This window comes from Bactrocera tryoni, chromosome 5, assembly GCF_016617805.1.
Source record: "Bactrocera tryoni isolate S06 chromosome 5, CSIRO_BtryS06_freeze2, whole genome shotgun sequence".
Classification (NCBI taxonomy): domain Eukaryota; kingdom Metazoa; phylum Arthropoda; class Insecta; order Diptera; family Tephritidae; genus Bactrocera; species Bactrocera tryoni.
The window spans coordinates 12,581,418-12,599,983 of NC_052503.1; the positions used below are offsets into that span (position 1 = coordinate 12,581,418).

Sequence of the window (18,566 nt, forward strand, 5' to 3'; positions counted from 1 at the left end):
CGACGAATTGCTTCACGTAGATGCCTTAAAACAGTTATGTAGTATTCTTTATTAACCGTTAGGCCTTGTGGAACCAATTCATGGTAAAACATACTACGGTAATTAAAGAAAACGATAAGCTCCTTGAGTTTTGACCGATTTTGACGAGGTTTTTTCGGTTTTGATTAATTTTTGAAGTTTCGACGTTATAGTCATAAACACGCGTCTCGTCACTATTAGTGAAGAGTTAATGAATTTTGCAAAAGATTCAGGCAGGAGTCTAGAAATGACGCGTTTCATACACAAAAAATTACCCAAAATGTGTTAAGCCGATATACATATAAGAGAAGTTAAGATCCTCTGCTATTTCTCTGATGCCAACACGGCGATTTCCAGTCACTGTTTCCAAAAACAAAATCTTGAACATTTCTTGGTTCATTACCTGCCTTAAGATAAGATAAGATAAATAGATAGAGGATTGTACCGCAACCTAAGGTCTATTGTGCTCTTTCTTACGTCACAACGACCCACTTAGTACTTACATATTGAAAAGTTCCAATATACTGTTAGGTGCTAATGCGGCGATGTAATTCCTATTTGGAAACATTAATCCAAGGGCTTTTATCTTGCGTCTGCAGACTGATACACCGTCAATTAGTACGTGTTCTGGAGTTTCAGGTTCCCGATAGCAGAACCAGCAATTTGCACAAGACGCTGTGCCAATGTTATAGATGATTTAAGCTTACAGTGGTCAGTGCAGAATGCGACAAGTGGCCTGAGTTTGTTCCTTGGAAGGTTGATTACATATTTAAACCTGCTGAAGTTGTGACTACCCACTAGCAGCTTGGCATGACGCATGCATTGGAGTTGTTGTCATTACCTCTGCCCAATACTCCTTCTTTCTTGCAAAGCAACTCTTTTATGATATGAGGACCCACCGCGATGAATGTTTCAGGTACAACCATGTTAGTGGATGCTGCGGAGCCGGGAAGCTCATCAACCAGTTCGTTCGGCAATACCTTTGTAACTTGGTTACATTTCGATAAACCGTTCAGCCGTTCTCTACACTCCTGCGCCAGCAGCTTTAATTTCGTAGGCAGAGATCGCTTCAAGTGCCGCTTGACTGTCGTTAAGCATGGTTATACGTTCATTACGATAGTTGCGTTGGAGGTTTATCTCTACGCATTGACTTATGGCAAAGACCTCTGCTTGATATATGCTCGGAAAACTTCCCATTGATATGGAGAGTTTGGTGGGTGGTCCTGCGACTCCTGCACCAATTCCCTCCAACTTTTCGAGCCGTCAGTGTACCACTTGATTACACTATACTGAAGCAGTAGCTCGAGAGTGGAATCAATCCACTCAGCCTTACTGTTAAGGGTAGCCTTGAACTTCTTGGTAAAGTATTGCCAATCTTTGTTTGTATAGAAAATAAATCATTTTGGTTTCAGAAAAATAATAATATAAAAAAACAAGAAAAAACGTTAACTTCGGTTGCACCGAAGCTAAATACCCTTCACAGGTGCATTTCTGTTAGTAACTATGTGTTCAGTTTGTATGGCAGCTGCGCATATGTACTATAGTTAACAAATATAAGCAACTCCTTCGGAGATTACATTGTTGCCTTAGAAAATAACATATACACAAATTTCGTGAATATATCTTGTAAAATGTGAAAAATTTCCATACAAGCATTTGATTCCGATTGTTCAGTTTGTATGGCAGCTATATGTTATAGTGGTCCGATATCGGCCGTTCCAACAAATGAGCAGCTTCTTGTAGAGAAAATAACGTTTGCAAAATTTCAAAACGATATCTTAAAAACTGAGGGACTAGTTCGTATATATACAGACAGACAAACGGACAGACAGACGGACATGGCTAAATCGACTCAGCTCGACATACTGATCGTTTATATATATACTTTATAGGGTCTCCGACGCTTCCTACTGGGTGTTACAAACTTCGAGACAAACTTAATATATAATGTTCAGGGTATACTAAGCTTAGGGAAATCTGGAATAAAATATGGCATCAAGTACCTGGAAATCATCATTGGCAACATTAATTCATTTTTCGATCTTTAAATACATTATTATGGACAGACAAGCTTATCACGCTCTCCAACGTTTTCTTCTGGTGGTGAGAGTAATTTTCTCCTAAGTCTGAAATTAGTTTGATAATATCAAAAGTGAAGTCATAGTTAAACAGGGTCAAAGAACTATTTTAAATTATCTTGCAAAATGCTTTTCCTCTTACGACCGAAGGAAGAACTTTTATCAAAGCTTTTAGATTAAGATGTTAATTAAATTATTTTAACCGCTGTGGAACAGATGCATAGTTATTTATTGATTTCGTTATGCACAGCGGCACACCTCGTGTCATTTCTAACCACATTCGCGGCACTTAAGTGACACGAAGCATAAAACTAATTACCGGCACGATTTTTACTAAAGCAGTTTATGTAGAATACTTAAAGCATTGCGTGATTTTAGGGACTTTTGCTTTTAAATTAACACCGAAACGAAATGCTAAGTTAAATTTGTCAATTAAAGGCGAGCATTTAAGGCGGAAGCCGCCAGCCGCCAGCATTGAGGGGTGCAGCCAAAGCGGCCGCAATCAGTGACAACGAAAGGAGCCGCCAACGAAATGCATGCAACTAACGGCCTACCTGCATGTGTATGAATGTACATATGTTTGTGTATGAGTATGTGTGTTTGTGTGTGTAAGTGTGTGTAAGCGTGCGCTAGTATTTGCATTTTTTAATCGTTAGTATTTTGTCCACTACTCGACTTGTCCGACACGCGTTCGATCTGCCGCAGTGGTGGCTTAATAGGCCTAAATTGTGCATTACGTACTGTACGGCAACTGGCCTATGGAGTGGCGGCGCTGGCAAAAAATGCCCTGCCACCTCGCCGCGGCTGAAAAATGGCATGCGCAAACGCGTGCGTATACAGTGCCCATTGTATGTGTACTTGGGCGACGCCTGTGGGGCATGCAACACACTGCGCCGCTAAGCCAGCAAGCCGCCAAGCCGCTGAAGCTGAGACTGAGACAGTGCACCAGTTACGAGATGGGTGTGTGTGGGGCTTGTTTCTTGGCGGCATGCGTGCTCTTGCCATTTGCTGTTCTTATTTTTCATTACTGCTGTTGTCAGCGATGTTGTTATTGCTGTGCCGCATTCGTTGCAGTGGCGTTGTTATAGGCCTAAGCGCATAAGCGCCTAACCTATGCCTAAATCGCGAACGTGGCCACCGCCGCCTCCGCGCTCAGCACCACTCAGCGCGCACAGCATTCAGCAAGCGCTCCGCCGTCACCGCCGTCGCTGTTGCCGTCACCACAACGACGAAAAATGAATTATTTTAATTTCGTTCAAAGATACATTTTTTCTATGCGTCTAATACGCCTTTGTGTTCTCTTGTTGTTGCTGCTGTTGTCTGGCACTTTTTTCTCACTTTTGCATAAAGATTTGTATAAATTTTGTGTTGTTGTTGGAATTGTTGTTGTTTTCTGCACTGTTGTTCGTCGCTTGCATCAGCCACATGGCAAGTACAAGCGGGCGTAAATTTCAATGCACACATTTTCTGCGAAGTGGCAGCAAAATCGGCTAGCTGCTGCGCCTATATAAAGCAATTGCTGATCTTGCATAGAACCACAGAGTAATTTCATTTGTCAAACGCAACAGTCAAGCAATCATGGTACAAAAGGCAAGTGTGTCTGCTTGTGGGTGTGTGTGTGCTCACGCACGCACCTTCGCCGAAGGATTAGCAAAATTGCACAACTCCTGTCCAAGCAACTGGCTGCTGCCGCTGCTGCTGCTTAGAACAGAAAGTTAACACTTGTTGACACTTTTCTTCTATTTGCAGTTGATCATTATCAGCGCTTTGGTGGCCGCCGCCAGCGCCGTCGCTGTCCTGCCAGGTGCCGGTTACCCCGGTCTGGCGTTGCCTGCTTTGCCCGCCTTGCCTGCACTGCCAGCTTTGACGAAGATCGCTACGCCTGTGCTGCCCGCCATCACCAAGTACGCCGCGCCACTTGCCGTCGCCAAGGTGGCCGCTCCCGAGCCATACGACCCCAATCCACAATACAGCTTCAGCTATGACGTACATGTGAGTATGAGTGCCGCGTAAAAACCGACGCAGTTGGCTTATTAACCGTTGAACTTCCGCTTTTTGTCACCTCCCCACCAGGATGGTTCTACCGGTGATGTGAAGAGCCAACAGGAACAACGCAGCGGTGATGTGGTGCAGGGCGCCTACTCGCTCATTGAGCCTGATGGCACACGTCGCATTGTCGAATACGCCGCCGATCCAGTGCACGGCTTTAACGCAATCGTTCGCCGCGAACCTCTCGCCGTTAAGGCCGTCGCCCCAGTTGCCAAGATTCTAGCTCCAGCTCCGCTTTTGCACGCACCAGTCGTTGCGAAGGCCATTCCAGCCATCCCAGCTCTGCCAGCCTTGCCAGCTTTGGCCGCCTTGCCAGGATTGCCAGCGCTTGCTCACGGACCACTTGCTGCACCCATCTACCACGGTTAGACGTGTGCTGCATGTTTAAGGAAAACAGCTCTTCAACAACAACAAGCACAACAAATATACTACACTTAGTCAATTCACATATGAGAAAATGTGAAGTATTGCCGTTGCCGACCTCTTGCCGCTGCCATCACCCCATGATTGAATGAATGACAACAACAACAACATTACACATTACAACATTACTCGTAGCCCTCTGCAAGCCAACAAAACCACCAAACAAACAGACAAACCGTCCAACAAAACAAAAGCATTGGCATTTGCTCCGCCTAACGGTAGTATGCCGCAAAGTGCATCCGGGTTTGAAGTGTTCTCGCACGGCAGCAGACGGAATTCTACTGTAAACGTTTTAACAAATACCGTAAGAACAACCGTAATAGTAGTAGTAGTGGTGGTAGTCGTAGCTAACACACACACTCTCAATCACATACATACATACGCACTTCGAATTCGCACTTCAGTTGGTCTCCACTCTCTGCTGCACACTGTTGGAGTCTCCCAGCCGAAGGACGTTGACTACGTGGCACTTTGCTAAATGCTTTTTATTATTATATGTTAATCTCGTTGGCTTGTTATTATATCTCTATAAATATTTATATATGTTCAAATATCTCAATATTTCATACATATGTACATTCACGCGCTTTACCATCTTCTTCATACTAAAATATTATCTTCGTTATTCGTTACAATTCTCGTTTTTTATTAGTTATTTTAAGGCTGTTTGACCGCGATAAATACCTACATTACAATTATTGTATGTTAATACTCATATGTAAACCGAATAAAGTGTATCAAAGTATGCAATTTCAAAACAAAAAAACAACTTTCTTTTAATTTACAAAACAAGTTAATCAAAAAAAGAAATCTACTTAACTTGGAGAACATAAACCAATAGTCAGAACATGCATGTTAAATAGAACATTACAGGTTATGTAAAATGTTTACAGATTTCACTCAACCACTCATGATCACGTGAGCAATCATCTCAGGAGCATTACTGATGAAAGAGCCCTTAAACAGTTATTAGGAAGAACTAATTTGACGATTTGTCGTTTTATATTTTATATAAGATTTAGTTAAAAAATAGATATCTTCAATAGATGGCTTTAGTGATCTATTGCTCGCGTTGCATAAGTGCAATCGCTATATGGCGCTAGATAGATAATGTGTTTAAAACGTGCTAAAAAACAAATCAGAAAATTTGGCGATTGCTTGACTCAGTATTGTTTTCACTTCATAGATGAGCATCAGAAAAGAGAAAATACTTGGTATTTTAGTTTTTCATCGATAAGACAAACAGGACAAACCAGCTGGCTGAAACGCGAATAGTGTTCATGAACACTGGTCTTGGTACTAAAAGGTGATCAATTTTGAGGTTTTTTACTTTTTTAAAGTAAATTGCAGAAACTTCAAATTTAATGGGTGATGTTTATGATCATTCGAAAGAACATTATTTGGCATTTAGTTTTTGAAGATTATCTCTTTAGAAATGTTGGCCGCGGCTACTTCTCAGACGATCCATCCGTTGAGTCCAAGTTTTCGATGACTCGTTCGATCATTTCGACTAATAACTGGCGAATGACACGCGTCATGTTTTGCTCCAAGGTCTGAATCGATGCTTGATTGTTCGCATAGACTTTAGAATTTACATATCCGCACAGGAAAAAGTCTAAAGGTGTGTTATCACACAATTGTGGTGGCCAATCGACCGTCCAAACACGCGAAATTAACTGCTCACCGAAGTGTTCCCTCAATAAATACTTTGAATAGTCGGTTTTCGTAGCGCGATAACAGTCGCCATAGACAGTTATGTTCCCAACAGCATAATTTTGGAAGAAATATGGACCGATGATTCCACCATGATAGCACAAACACACCAAACCGTTATTTTTTCTGGATGAAATGGCAGCTCTTGAATCTTTTTAGGTTGCTCTTCGTGCCAAATGCGACAAATTTGCTTGTGTACATACCCATTAGGCCAGGAATGAGCCTCATCGCTGAACAAAATTTGGCACGAAAACGGCGGATTTTCTTGGAACTTTTCAAAAAGCCCATAGACTTGAGTAGGTTGAGCGGCTTCTGTTTTGGACAAGTTGTATTTTGTACATTTTCAATTTAAGATCTCGAAGTAATACGCGCAGCAAAGGTCGTCATCGAATCTGAGCTATTTGTGGCCACGCAAGGATTAATTTTCAGGAGGGTTCTGCTCTGTAATTGTGTGCCTCTATAGTCAAATTCTTAGTTCAAACTATAGTGTCAACAATTGGTACGTATGAAGTATGTTGCTCAACGCCAGCTCACACACATCGGTAGTAACTCGCCAGAAGCACCGAAAACTTGGTTGGAGTGTTTGTCCGTCCACTCAATTGTTTAGAGTTGGCACCAAGGGATTACACATGTTTCTGTCTACGATGAATGATTATGTTGGCCTCAAAAGAAGCATGTAAAATTCGATTGTTAGGGATTTTTGGCTAATAGAGACGAGAGAATAAGAGTGACATCATGAAATTACCTTGAAAATGGACACAAGTTATCAAACGAATCATTATAACTCTACTCAGTAAAACAAATATACGAATTAAACGTCACTACTGTCAACCGAAATATTCAAAAGAATTTACAAACATGAAAACACCAACTAAACTCAAAGTCAAAAGTTATCTTGGAACCGACTTCGGGAGATTAAGGCTGAAAGTTCTGGGATGTCATATTTTCTGCCTTCCATTGGCACTAACGGGCATTGAAATAAAACGCCTAAGAAGCGAGGGGATAATCTGTCGATACTTGAGATTCCACCATGGAAGATTATAGGAAGACATAGATTTTCATAAAAAAGCTTCTAAAAATATTGTAGCTGTATTTTAATTTTAGGCAATTTTTTTACATAGATCTTGTGGTAAAGATATATTTATAAAAAATAGTTGCGGCCCCATTATTCTTTGTAGTATAGTTCGACTTATTTGATAGGTACATTTTAACAGAGAAATTATTATAAAAGAAATTATCGAAATTTTGAGAAAATCGTGAAGAACTAATAAAAACAAAAACATCAATTTTGTTTTCCTAATATTTTGTATTTAAAATAGAATAATAAATGAAATATGCTGACACAAATTTAACTGGCAATACTTTCAATAACCGATGTCCGGGACGTTCTGTTAATTTTTGAAACAAATAAATATAACAGTCTATCGAAAAATATCACAAAATATGTGGCAGTATAAGATATTCAAGAAAACTCCTCCGAAACTTTCCGTAGAAGCATTAATTAATATAATTATATTACCACAGAATTACCACATCGCCAAAAATTTTATTTAAATAGAGTTGAATTTATTGCAATAAATTCTTACACAGTTGCACCAACGCCAGCGCTATTTTACTTACACATTCAGCTTACGCACATATTTGCATATGTGTGCTATACGATATAAATATATAATACATTAAGTAAAGAATTGCAAACATTTCATAATATTTTATTAGATTTATGAGTATGTTGACATTTACTAGTACAGCCCGTTGTGGCACCCATGTGACCAGTCAACGCAGCACAAAATATGCTTCAAATAAAAATTGGAAAATTTCGGCGGATATTACATCAGCTAATGCACTTTCAGTGTAAGCCTACTTACATATGTATATAAACATGCGTGTTTGTATGTATTTGGTGCAATTTTCGGTGGTGATCTACAAGTTGATTGGGTGTGGACAACTGAAGTTTCAGATGAAGTGAAGTAATAACAATTTTATTGCAAATTTAAATATATATACATAAGTATAGGTATATATGTGCGTAAACAGTGAACGCTGGTATATAGTATGTAAGCAAAATTTAGGAAAAACAAAAATCGGTAAGCATCCAACTATTTTTAATATAACATATATATATTATTATATACATATTATACCTACAACAGGGATATAAAAAAACGTCGGACACCTTTTAAGTATATATACGTGGGTTGCCTTTTATAATTCGGGTTTAGAGAACAAAAACAAATATTAGTCATTATTATTTTTCAAAATATTCTTCATTAGGTCTGGAAACTTTTGCATGCGTTTGAACCAATTGTCAAAGCACTTCTGCCACTCTGATTGAGGTGTATCCAAGACATGCCTTCTGAACGCATTAACCGCTTCTCTTCTTTCATTTTTACGAACGGGAATAAAAAGAAGTCGTTTGGTGACTAGGCACTATGAAATCGATGTTTTTGGTCGATGTGTGAGAACTCGCATTGTCGTGATGATTTCCCTGATGAGAAAACTGTGCAACAAAATGTTATGTACCAATCAGAGTTTACTGTTCTGCGTTGATCTAGTGGGATGTTAGCGACATGTACTATTTTTTCGAAAAAATTTAAAGATATAGTAGCTTTTCTGGTACTGAGTTGTGCAACAGAGCTGTAAGACCGATTTTCGAAGACAAAAAAATGAGTATTTTCAAATGACTAATTTTTCGAAAATAATTATAAGGTGTAATCCAAGTAGAGGTACTTATTTCAAAAGCCTTTTTTTGATGGATCACGCGTGAGTCGAGTCGAAGTGTCATTTTTGTTCAATATTGTTTGCTATTTCGACATGGAAGGACCCACGCCTGAACAACGTTTTCAAATTGTTCAACTTTATTAAGAAAATTCACGCTCTGTAAGAATGTGTTTCGCGCGCTTCGTTCAAGTTATAATCGGACTACTGAGCGTACTATTCGCAACACCATCACCCATTTTGAGACTCAGTATTCATTATTGGATAATATTCGATCGAATAGATCATGTCTAGCAAATTATAGCAGCCGTAGCTGAGAGTGTAACGAAGCTCGTAGAGAGTCGATTCGGCGCCATTCGCAGCAACTCGGACTGACATATGGAACGACTTGGCGCATTTTACGTCGAGATCGTAAATTGAAAACGTACACAAAATACAGCTTGTGGAAGAACTGAAGCCGCTCGACCTTCCCAAGTAACATCGCTTCGCTCTAGGGGTCATTGAAAAATTCCAAGAAGATCCGGCTTTTTCTAACCAAATTTTGTTCAGCGATAAATAAGCCATTTTATCTAGAACAAATAACGGTTTGGTGTGGTTTGTGGGAAAGTGGAATTATCGGTTCATTTTTTTCAAAGATGATGCCGGTGAGAACGCATCCGTTAATAGCAACGGTTATCGCGTTATGATAAGCGATTGTTTGATGCCTATGATTAAAGTTCGTGATCTAGGTGACATTTCAACAAGACGGCGCCACTTTCCACACATCGCATCAATCAATGGATTTATTAAGAAAACACTTCAATGATCGAATAATTTCTCCTTTGCGGCCGGTCTATTGGCCACCAAGATAATAAACTTTTTCCTGTGGGGATATGCAAAATCTAAAGTCTATGCGGACAATGCGGACTATGCTATGATTCAGGCCTTGGAGTAAAACATCGACCGTGGTCAGTCGTTAGTTGCCAGTCGAAACGCTCGAACGAGTCTTCGAAAAATGGAGTCAACGGATGGATCATCTGAGAAATAGTCGCGGCCAACATTTGAGAGAGATAATCTTCAAAAAATAAATGCCAAAGAATGTTCTTTCGAATGATAATAAACATACCCCATTCAATTTGAAATTTCTGTGTTTTTCTTTAAAAATGTAGGGAACCTCGAAATGGATCACCCTTCAATGGAAAATACATTAGACAAGAAATAAAGTTAATTATTGCTACTAATTATTAAGTAATAACCATAATCGCTGACTACTAACTGAATTCTACTAAAATACCGGTATAATTACAATTCATTAATTCCTTACCGTAGCAATTGTAAAGCAGCCTCAAAGCAGTCCAATTGGCATTCAAAATAACTCACATTTGTTAATGAAATCGTTTTCAAGGTGTCGGCAAATCAAAACATCGATTACAAGTCAATTAACAGCTGTGTGCATTTGCAATACGCAATGAAGAATAAGAAACTCAAATGCACACACACATACATATGTACATTTAAGGCAAAGAGACAATAAATAAATATTGAGCACCTAATGAGTCGTAATAAATAAGAAAATCAAAAAATTTGTCTCAAACGACAACTGGCTTGAGTGTCGCATTGCGTTTCATTTGCTTGTCTGTCCGGTTAAATTAGATCAAGTGCAATAGTTGTTGTTGTTTTTTAAATTTATTTTTGCTTATGCAAATGTGGCAATCGAATTATTTTATTTTTTTTTATAAATACGGCAAGCAATTAGTGGACGCGCCCCACCGGTCGCAGCAAAACGGATTTCGGCACGCATGCGTTGCGCACTCACACACACACACGCGCACGCAATTACTTATGTGTTGATGAAAAAAGCATGCGATATTTTAATTTGTGTGAGTTTGTCAAATATGTCAAGCGGCTATTGATATTTTACTCGGCTAAGAACTCGATTTCGATAGTCGAGGACACTTGTCGCAGCGAAAATGTCTTGATAGTGACCGTTCTAAGAGTCCGGCTTGCACGCATGCGCAGCGTGCACAATGTCAATGAAAATGCGAAGGTGTTTTGCATAAGTGGTTTCTCAAATATATAATTTTAATGCGAAAATTTATTAATTATTCAATGTTAATAGAGATAAGTTTTATACCTATTGACCAAAATCAAATGAAAATTTGAATTTTATGCCTAAAGAGTATTCGAATCACAAAGCGAGGGATCTTCAATGTGTTGTAAGAGAGTAATAAGACAAATAGGAGGCGAATTGTGGTCGAATGAATGTGAAATCTTCATACAAGTTTATCGAAAGACACTGACTTACATGGTTAATCGAAGTAAATGAGAAATATAAATAATATATAGGAATGTAGGTAAATAAAACCAGAAAAACGTTAACTTCAGTTGCCCCCTGTAATATCTTCACAAATACAAATGTTTTCCATACAAGACCTTTATTCTGATCGTTCAGTTTGCATGGCAGCTATATATGTATATGCTATAGTAACCCGTTCTGAAAAATTTGTGCAGAGGTTGTAGCGTTGCCTAACACTATAACAAACACAAATTTTCATGAAGATATACAGGGTTTGTCCGGAAAGTAATAGGACTGAGTCGATTTAAAAAATTTATTGAACCAATCGTTACAATTCTTTACAAACTTCTAAAATAGGCTCCTTCTGCGTCGATGCAGCGCTGCCAGCGCGATTTTCAAACATTGAAGGCGTCATGGAAGGCATTCTCTGGAATAGCCTTGAGAGCCGAGGTGCATGCTGCTTGGATCCCCTCGGTCATCTCAAAATGCTTGACTTTCATCGGTCTTTTCAGGCAAGGAAACTAAAAAAGTCCGGGGGCCATATCTGGGCTGTAGGGCGGCTGGGGAAGCGTTGGAATACCGGCCTTTGTTAGGTAGCTGTTCACAAGAAAGGTGGCGCGAGTCAGGGCGTTGTCGTTCTGATTGATCCTTTGTTTGAGTCTATTGAGGACTTCCACGTAAAACTTGGCGTTGACGGTGTGTTCAGGAGGAACAAATACATTGTGGACGATGCCTTTGATGTCCAAAAAGGCAATGAGCATTCATCAGCAATCTCTTCCCCAAAACGGTCTGGTGCCACCGAAACACACCACTTCTTGCTAAAGCAATATTTGGGAAGCCTGCTTGATCATATCAAACGTCTCTGTCGCAGATTTACCAAGTTTCACACAAAATTTAATCGCGTACCTCTGCGTTAACGAACGTTGCATTCTCGGGTTGCATCACTCACAGAAACATGTCGCGCGAAAATGTTTGTCCTGATTCTCAAGGTGCTCGAAGACAACTGACCAGCCGCTCGTTCGTTAGCTAGGAACGCCCTCTACAAGTCTATCCAGTCCGTGCGCGCACGCTTCGAAGTACAGTCGCGGTGGAAGAAAATCAGTCCAATTACTTTCCGGACAAACTACATACGTACTGTGAAATAAAAAAGTTTTCCATGCAAGAACTTGACAATATCAATTTGTATACATATTGTATAGGGTCTCCGACGTTTTTATCTGGGTTATACAAATTTCGTTGCCAACTTAATATACCCTGTTCAGATTTTAACAAATCTTAAAAAGTTAAATTAAGAGTATAAGGCCTTGAAACTTTAAAAGTATCATTTACTTTGTAGGAATTTTCGTGAAAGACTTTCATATCAACCAGAAAATCGATACACTTGCGTATTGCACAGCCCTTGGTGAAAAAAACCGTGTATAACGCGAATGTCACTAATCGTACTGTGAAATTAATTAAGCTTAAGAAAATTAAACGTTAAAGTACCGTAATCACGATCACATAATGCATTGGCCTTCTAACTAGCCGAATTGACAGACACCACCACCACCCAATTAAAACTGAGACCATAAGAGCAAAACAAAAACGAACTGATATCACATAAATCTCAGCGGCGAAAACGTCAGCGAGAGTGTCACATGAATTCCTAATTAAAAATTGCAAAAATAATAACAGTTATATTTCAGTTAGAAAGTAAATCGATACCGTGATGGCGGCTGTGCTCGCCACGACGCTGGAGATAAAGAGAAAATCATATTAAAAGCACAATTACACGTTTTAATTTAAGCTCAGTTTAACGCGGAGCTGCCTAATTTCTCATAAAAGCGATTTAAACGCAGTGTGCCTGCACATCATTTAAAGACGTCACGTTCAATCCGGTGCAATTGCTACGAATCAAACTTTGATTACCTTGATTACTCGAAATGAAATGAGCGACGAGGCAAAGATACCATTTAAAAGTAAAAACAAAATCAAATAAATGAGAGGAAAATATATGAAAACAAAGAAAACGAGACACATAAAATCCGTCAGCGCATTAGCAAAATCGTAGTTCGTTTGTGTCTTATCCAGTGGCTTAGCTAAAAATAAAAACTTAATTACTCGTCTTACAATCGCCGTAGTTCGTTGGCACATTCAGCACGCCACAACAATGCGACAGCCAAAAGTAAGGTAAGTAAGTAATCATAAAGTGAAATTATAACTGCACAGTACTTAATACAATTTGCAGCACAGTTATACGCTGTGCATTCCACAATTAAATCGCAAGTGAAAAGGGAAAGGCGTACGATCGCTGCTAGTCGTGATTATGTCATGACGCGTTCGAGTGCACAAGGCACGGCAGACAAATTGCGGCTGCCCACTACATGTTGTACTAGCTGGCACTAGACCCGCCCGTGCGCTTCTCATTTCACTTACCCCGTAAACCATGGGCCACGCGGTCCGTACAAAAAACGTTTGGCCATCTTCCAGCGCTTCTTGATGTGACTATTTGTGGTCTTTTGCGCGAGCGTAGCGGCATTCAGACGTGTCATCTCCTCGACTTGTCGCACCTTCCAAGGCATTACGATTTTTTGCTGTAAGAAGACGATGGATGATAATAAAATGTTAATTGAGATTATAAAATTTAGTTTTTAATGTTATCTAATTCAATTTGATGATTCTCGAAAAGACACAATTCAATTTATTTTAGGCCATTTCAGCCCACTTCGTTCAGTTTAATCCGATAATTATTTTATTTCTTTTTTATTAAATTTGAAAAGACCCACGAGATGGCGGGACTTAGGAAAATCTTACCCAAAAGTCCCGCCTCGCCCGGTCTAATTGAAAAAAGTAGCGGAGAGTAGACGGACAACTGCCAGGACTCATTGGAAGACCTAGTCAGTGTGCGTTTTTCAGGCTATAAGGACACGATTAGACCTAGCTACAAAGGATGTAGTGCGACAAACGTTCTCGAATACAACTTTACGGAGAATAAAATTGAATTGGCACTCCACTCCGCGATTTTTGGGGATGCTTCTATAGAAAATCTCTTAGAAGCTTGTCCAAGGCACAACACGCATATACGAAGAGCAAATCAGTAAAGACTGCACTCTATCCACTGGTATTTAATATCAAAAGAACTCTTGAATATAAAGAATACGTTCTTGGAGCATTCCTGGATATTTCTGGAGCGTTTAACAACGTCTCTACGGAATCTATTCTGAACAGTATTCAGTCAATAGATCTTGATTCTGCTATACAATGCTGGAGCAGAAGCCTTTTGACCTCTGAACGGATAAGACCAGGATGGAACGACGCTAAAATGGCCAAGGAAGTCTATAGACGTCCAAGTACAATTTGGAATGCTATCTCCGTTTCTATGGACATTAGTGATTGAAAAGCTGCTATGAAACTAAGATAGTGGCATATGCGGACGACATTGCCATTTTAATCATAGGTGTCTGCAGACCATTAGCAGTATTATGATCACCAGTCTCAATACAGTCCAGAAGTGGGCATCGCAAGCGGGTCTGGGGTTGAACCTGAAGAACGGATGTGCTTGTTCACAAGAAAACACAAAATTTCTCTATGGAAGTTTCCTTCGAAAAATGGGACACAACTCTCTCTCAAGGACCGCACTAAGTACCTAGGGGTAGTCTTGGACAGTAAACTGCTGTGGAAGCGCAACGTGAAAGAAAGTATGAGAAAAGCTAGCAATTCTAAAGGATGACTACTCCACTTGGACCTAGCAACTGAACTCTATCTGGTATCGCAGAAGACCAAAACTGGTCTAAGCGTGTCTTATTGGCCTACTAGATTAACCTAACCTATGTTACTTCGTTATAAGATTCACTCGTTCAAGGAGACGTCGGAGGTCTTTTAAAATACAACTATATGTATATACAAATAATCAACGTGATGAGCTGAGTAGATTTAGACATGTTCGTCTGTCTGTCTTCTGTGAAGCGCCAAGCCCTAAGCCTTTGAGATAACGATCTGAAATTTTGCACACGTCTTTTTCTCCCAAGAAGCCGCTCATTTGTCGGAAATGGGCTACTATAGCATACAAACTGAATGTTTTTTTATGTTTTACAATTAAATACTCACATTGAAAATTCGTCGGTTTTCTGCTTGATAAGTGCCGCGTTTCTTCGAGGCTGCTTTACAGGCCTCGTAACATTCAGCCCAATAACGATTGATTGGCTCCCAAAGGTTCAATTCGATTTCACGTTGATACACATCATGCAAAGGTTTGACCTGCAAGAAATGAATGTAAGACGCTGAGTGAATTAAAATACTTGATAATAGAAATGAATAAAAAATCAAAAAAAAATTGAGAAAAATATTTAAATAGGATATGAGATTAGTATGCATTTCCAAATGAATTAATATATTCTATTATCGATCATATAGACTCTTATAAATCAGAAATATGCTTTGAGCATTTCACAAAATTTGTTAAGGTGCTCAGTTTCAGGTCTCTCTCATGGTTCGCCGAAGTTATGACTGTTCAACATGTACTTAATAATATCGATAGTTGGATATAACTCCGATAAACCAAAATTATTTTTTTACTAGATTTTGCTCAAAACGAAATTTTCATCTTAGGAAAGAGGTCAGATGTACTTGTGTTCCATCACTTCTTCTTGCTCGAAGCTAGTTATAATGACTTTGGATTGGTCAAATTGAGAACGGTTCCCAGAAGAGTCAAACTTGCGTAAGTAACGAGGATGGCCATTTATATCACGCCAGCCAAACAACATTCCTCAATATATTTCCAAAGTTTATTATTGCAACACATGACAGCACTGAATTCTATTATTAATTCCACAATATTCCTTAAAAGACAACATGGCATCAGTTCGGCATTTTTCGAATATTACTGCAGGGCGCGCCAAAAGTCGAATACACAAATCCACGCGTTCAATTAACAAGCACATTCACTTGCAAATTTTCTGACATGCACACATGTACATGCAAATAATCTACCCACCAGCCGTGCATCTTTTACTGTCGAATTATGCTAATTGCGACAATGATCTACGCTCATTTGTTGGCGCAGACAGGGGCCACAACCCAACACTGTCGGCTGACAAACGAGACAAGTGAATCATCTGCAAACAATCTGATGCGCAACAAGCAGTTAAGTGCATTTTGCTGCTATTACCAAATGTTATGTCATGCCAAGCGTGCAATTGCAACAACAATAACACAACAAAAAATAACAACAACACCGCTCAAGCTAACATAATAGCAATTGTAACAGCGGCAAGCAAGTGATTAAGAAAGAGGAAAGCCCACATGGTTTGCACGCATGCGCAGACAAGTGATTGCAATGCATGAAATTAGGAAACACACACGCACAACAATAAATGTGTACACATTGTAAATATGTTATACAAATGTATGTTTGATGGTTACATGCGTCAAGAGACTGACGGAAAAATGTTATGCACAAAAGCAGAAGATAACTTAACATGTGTACATGTACGTGTGTGTGAGTGTGGATATGTGGAAGTATTTGCTATAGATGGCACGGCAGCGATGCTCTGCACAAAAGCACAGACAATCATTTAATTCAATTTCAAAAATACTAAAACGTCGGAGTTGTCTGCATCCAGTTGGAAACGAGTCAATTGTTTTTGTGCAAATCACGTGACTCCATCACACATAAATCTGTATGCAACAAGTGATGCAGGCACGGAAATAACTAAGGACGTTCAAATTTGTGTGTAATGTAACTTTTTTTTTATGGTATACACTCAAGATCAAATTTGACTCGGACTGGTCTATTTAAGGGGTTATGTGGGTTTGAAAATTTCAAAAAATCATTCTTTCATTTCATTCATCATTTTTTTGTTTTTTGTCTTATTAAATAGTGCAATATGTTTAAAATATTCTCCCAAAATTTTAAATCTATCCGAGTAAAATTCTTAGAGATAGACCCTCGGTGGACACGATTACTCGAAAAGTTATAGACCGATTTAGTTCGAATTGTGTATACATCTTTAAAATAACATTATGTAGCTATTGAACGAAGGATTTTTTTTGTTTTCATTACAATTTTTGTAATTAAAAAAATCGTAAACAATACCCTTTTTTGTACCTCTGAAACCCACCTAACGCCTTAACTGCGCGCGCATACCGAATCGATACAAAATGTTTGGTTGGACGGAAAGCTTCCGTAACTAGAATTTAGTTGGACAACATTGTTTTATGTTCGAATTAATGTTGCTCTCCAAATGTCAATTAGTAAGCGTTTGCCAACCGAGGTCGATTTTTTGAAAATAGAAAAAGGTCATAGTCATTTCGTGTTTTGCCAAAAAGTCAGTCACAATCATACTAGAATGTGTCTCATACTCAAAACCTTAACCAAAAGAGTGGAGTCGATCCATAAGATATGTTTAGATACTCTGCTATCTTTCTAATGCCAACATTATGATTTTCTACTAACATTTCAATGTAATCGTCATTAACAGAGGTGGATAGACGAGTCGCATGAGACTAAACACTTCTAAAATCACGTAAGTTATTTAGGAATATATCGAAGCTTAATATCAAGGTTACTAGAGCATATGCATCATGAACTTCTACCGTTAATCTTGAATTCGGACTTCGGGAACATTAAAACGGAAGTGCCAGCTTCTAAAAATACAGGACTAAGCACAGCCTCCTATACAATTTGTAGGGATAACAATATTAATTTTAGTAGACTCTCGTCCATCTAACTACTTATTCAGTTAACAATGAGGTTCATGGTTAGTTAGAGATGTTCATAATTATATTTTAGGACGCTTGTTTTCTCACTTTCGGTTTCTTTAATATGCATATAATACTACGTAGAGTGAAGAGATTTCGTTGAATTCAGAGGTTCATTCCCTTGTAGTTTGTGGTTTCAAAGAAGAAAACGATTTCAAATCGGGGGAATATGCAAAGCCTTTTGACTAAGCCGGGATAAATTGCATTTAAGGAAGCTTTTTGCCACACATATGTATATACATAAAACCTGATACCAAGCTAAAAAGCTGCCATACCATAGTATGACTTCCCATCCTTGGGTATAAAAGGTGTTTGGAGAAGGCGTACAAAGCCTCCAAAAGTATAATGAGACAAACCGGATTCCCCTCAGGCGTAACATAAGCAAATGGGCAAGACATTGCAATCTTTGACGATCACTTCGCCAAACAAAGATGGGAGAAAAACAAGCAAAAAAATTTAAATACAAATGAGAAAACAGAAAAACGCAAAAGTTCAAGTTCAACGATGAGGTAACAGCACTGCCGACAGCAAGTGGCAAAAAATCACTTTCCCCT

At 39.0% G+C, this 18,566-nt stretch overlaps 2 protein-coding genes across 3 annotated transcripts in view; one reads left to right on the plus strand and one right to left on the minus strand.

Annotated features, from left to right (window-relative positions):
• LOC120778928 (neurobeachin-like protein 1) overlaps positions 1-18,566 on the minus strand; it is a 101,359-nt gene that overhangs the window by 59,187 nt on the left and 23,606 nt on the right. For both annotated transcript variants that reach the window (XM_040110973.1, XM_040110975.1), the window contains 2 exons: positions 15,361-15,510; positions 13,690-13,847 (listed from right to left, as the gene is read on the minus strand). In XM_040110973.1, coding sequence (XP_039966907.1) covers positions 13,690-13,847; positions 15,361-15,510 — 308 coding nt within the window. The remainder of the gene's footprint in view (positions 1-13,689; positions 13,848-15,360; positions 15,511-18,566) is intronic.
• Positions 3,675-4,780, plus strand: LOC120778932 (larval cuticle protein A2B). The gene is made up of 3 exons (XM_040110979.1): positions 3,675-3,686; positions 3,846-4,088; positions 4,170-4,780. The coding sequence occupies exons 1-3, from the start codon at positions 3,675-3,677 to the stop codon at positions 4,512-4,514; spliced, it is 600 nt and encodes a 199-aa protein (XP_039966913.1). The 3' UTR covers positions 4,515-4,780.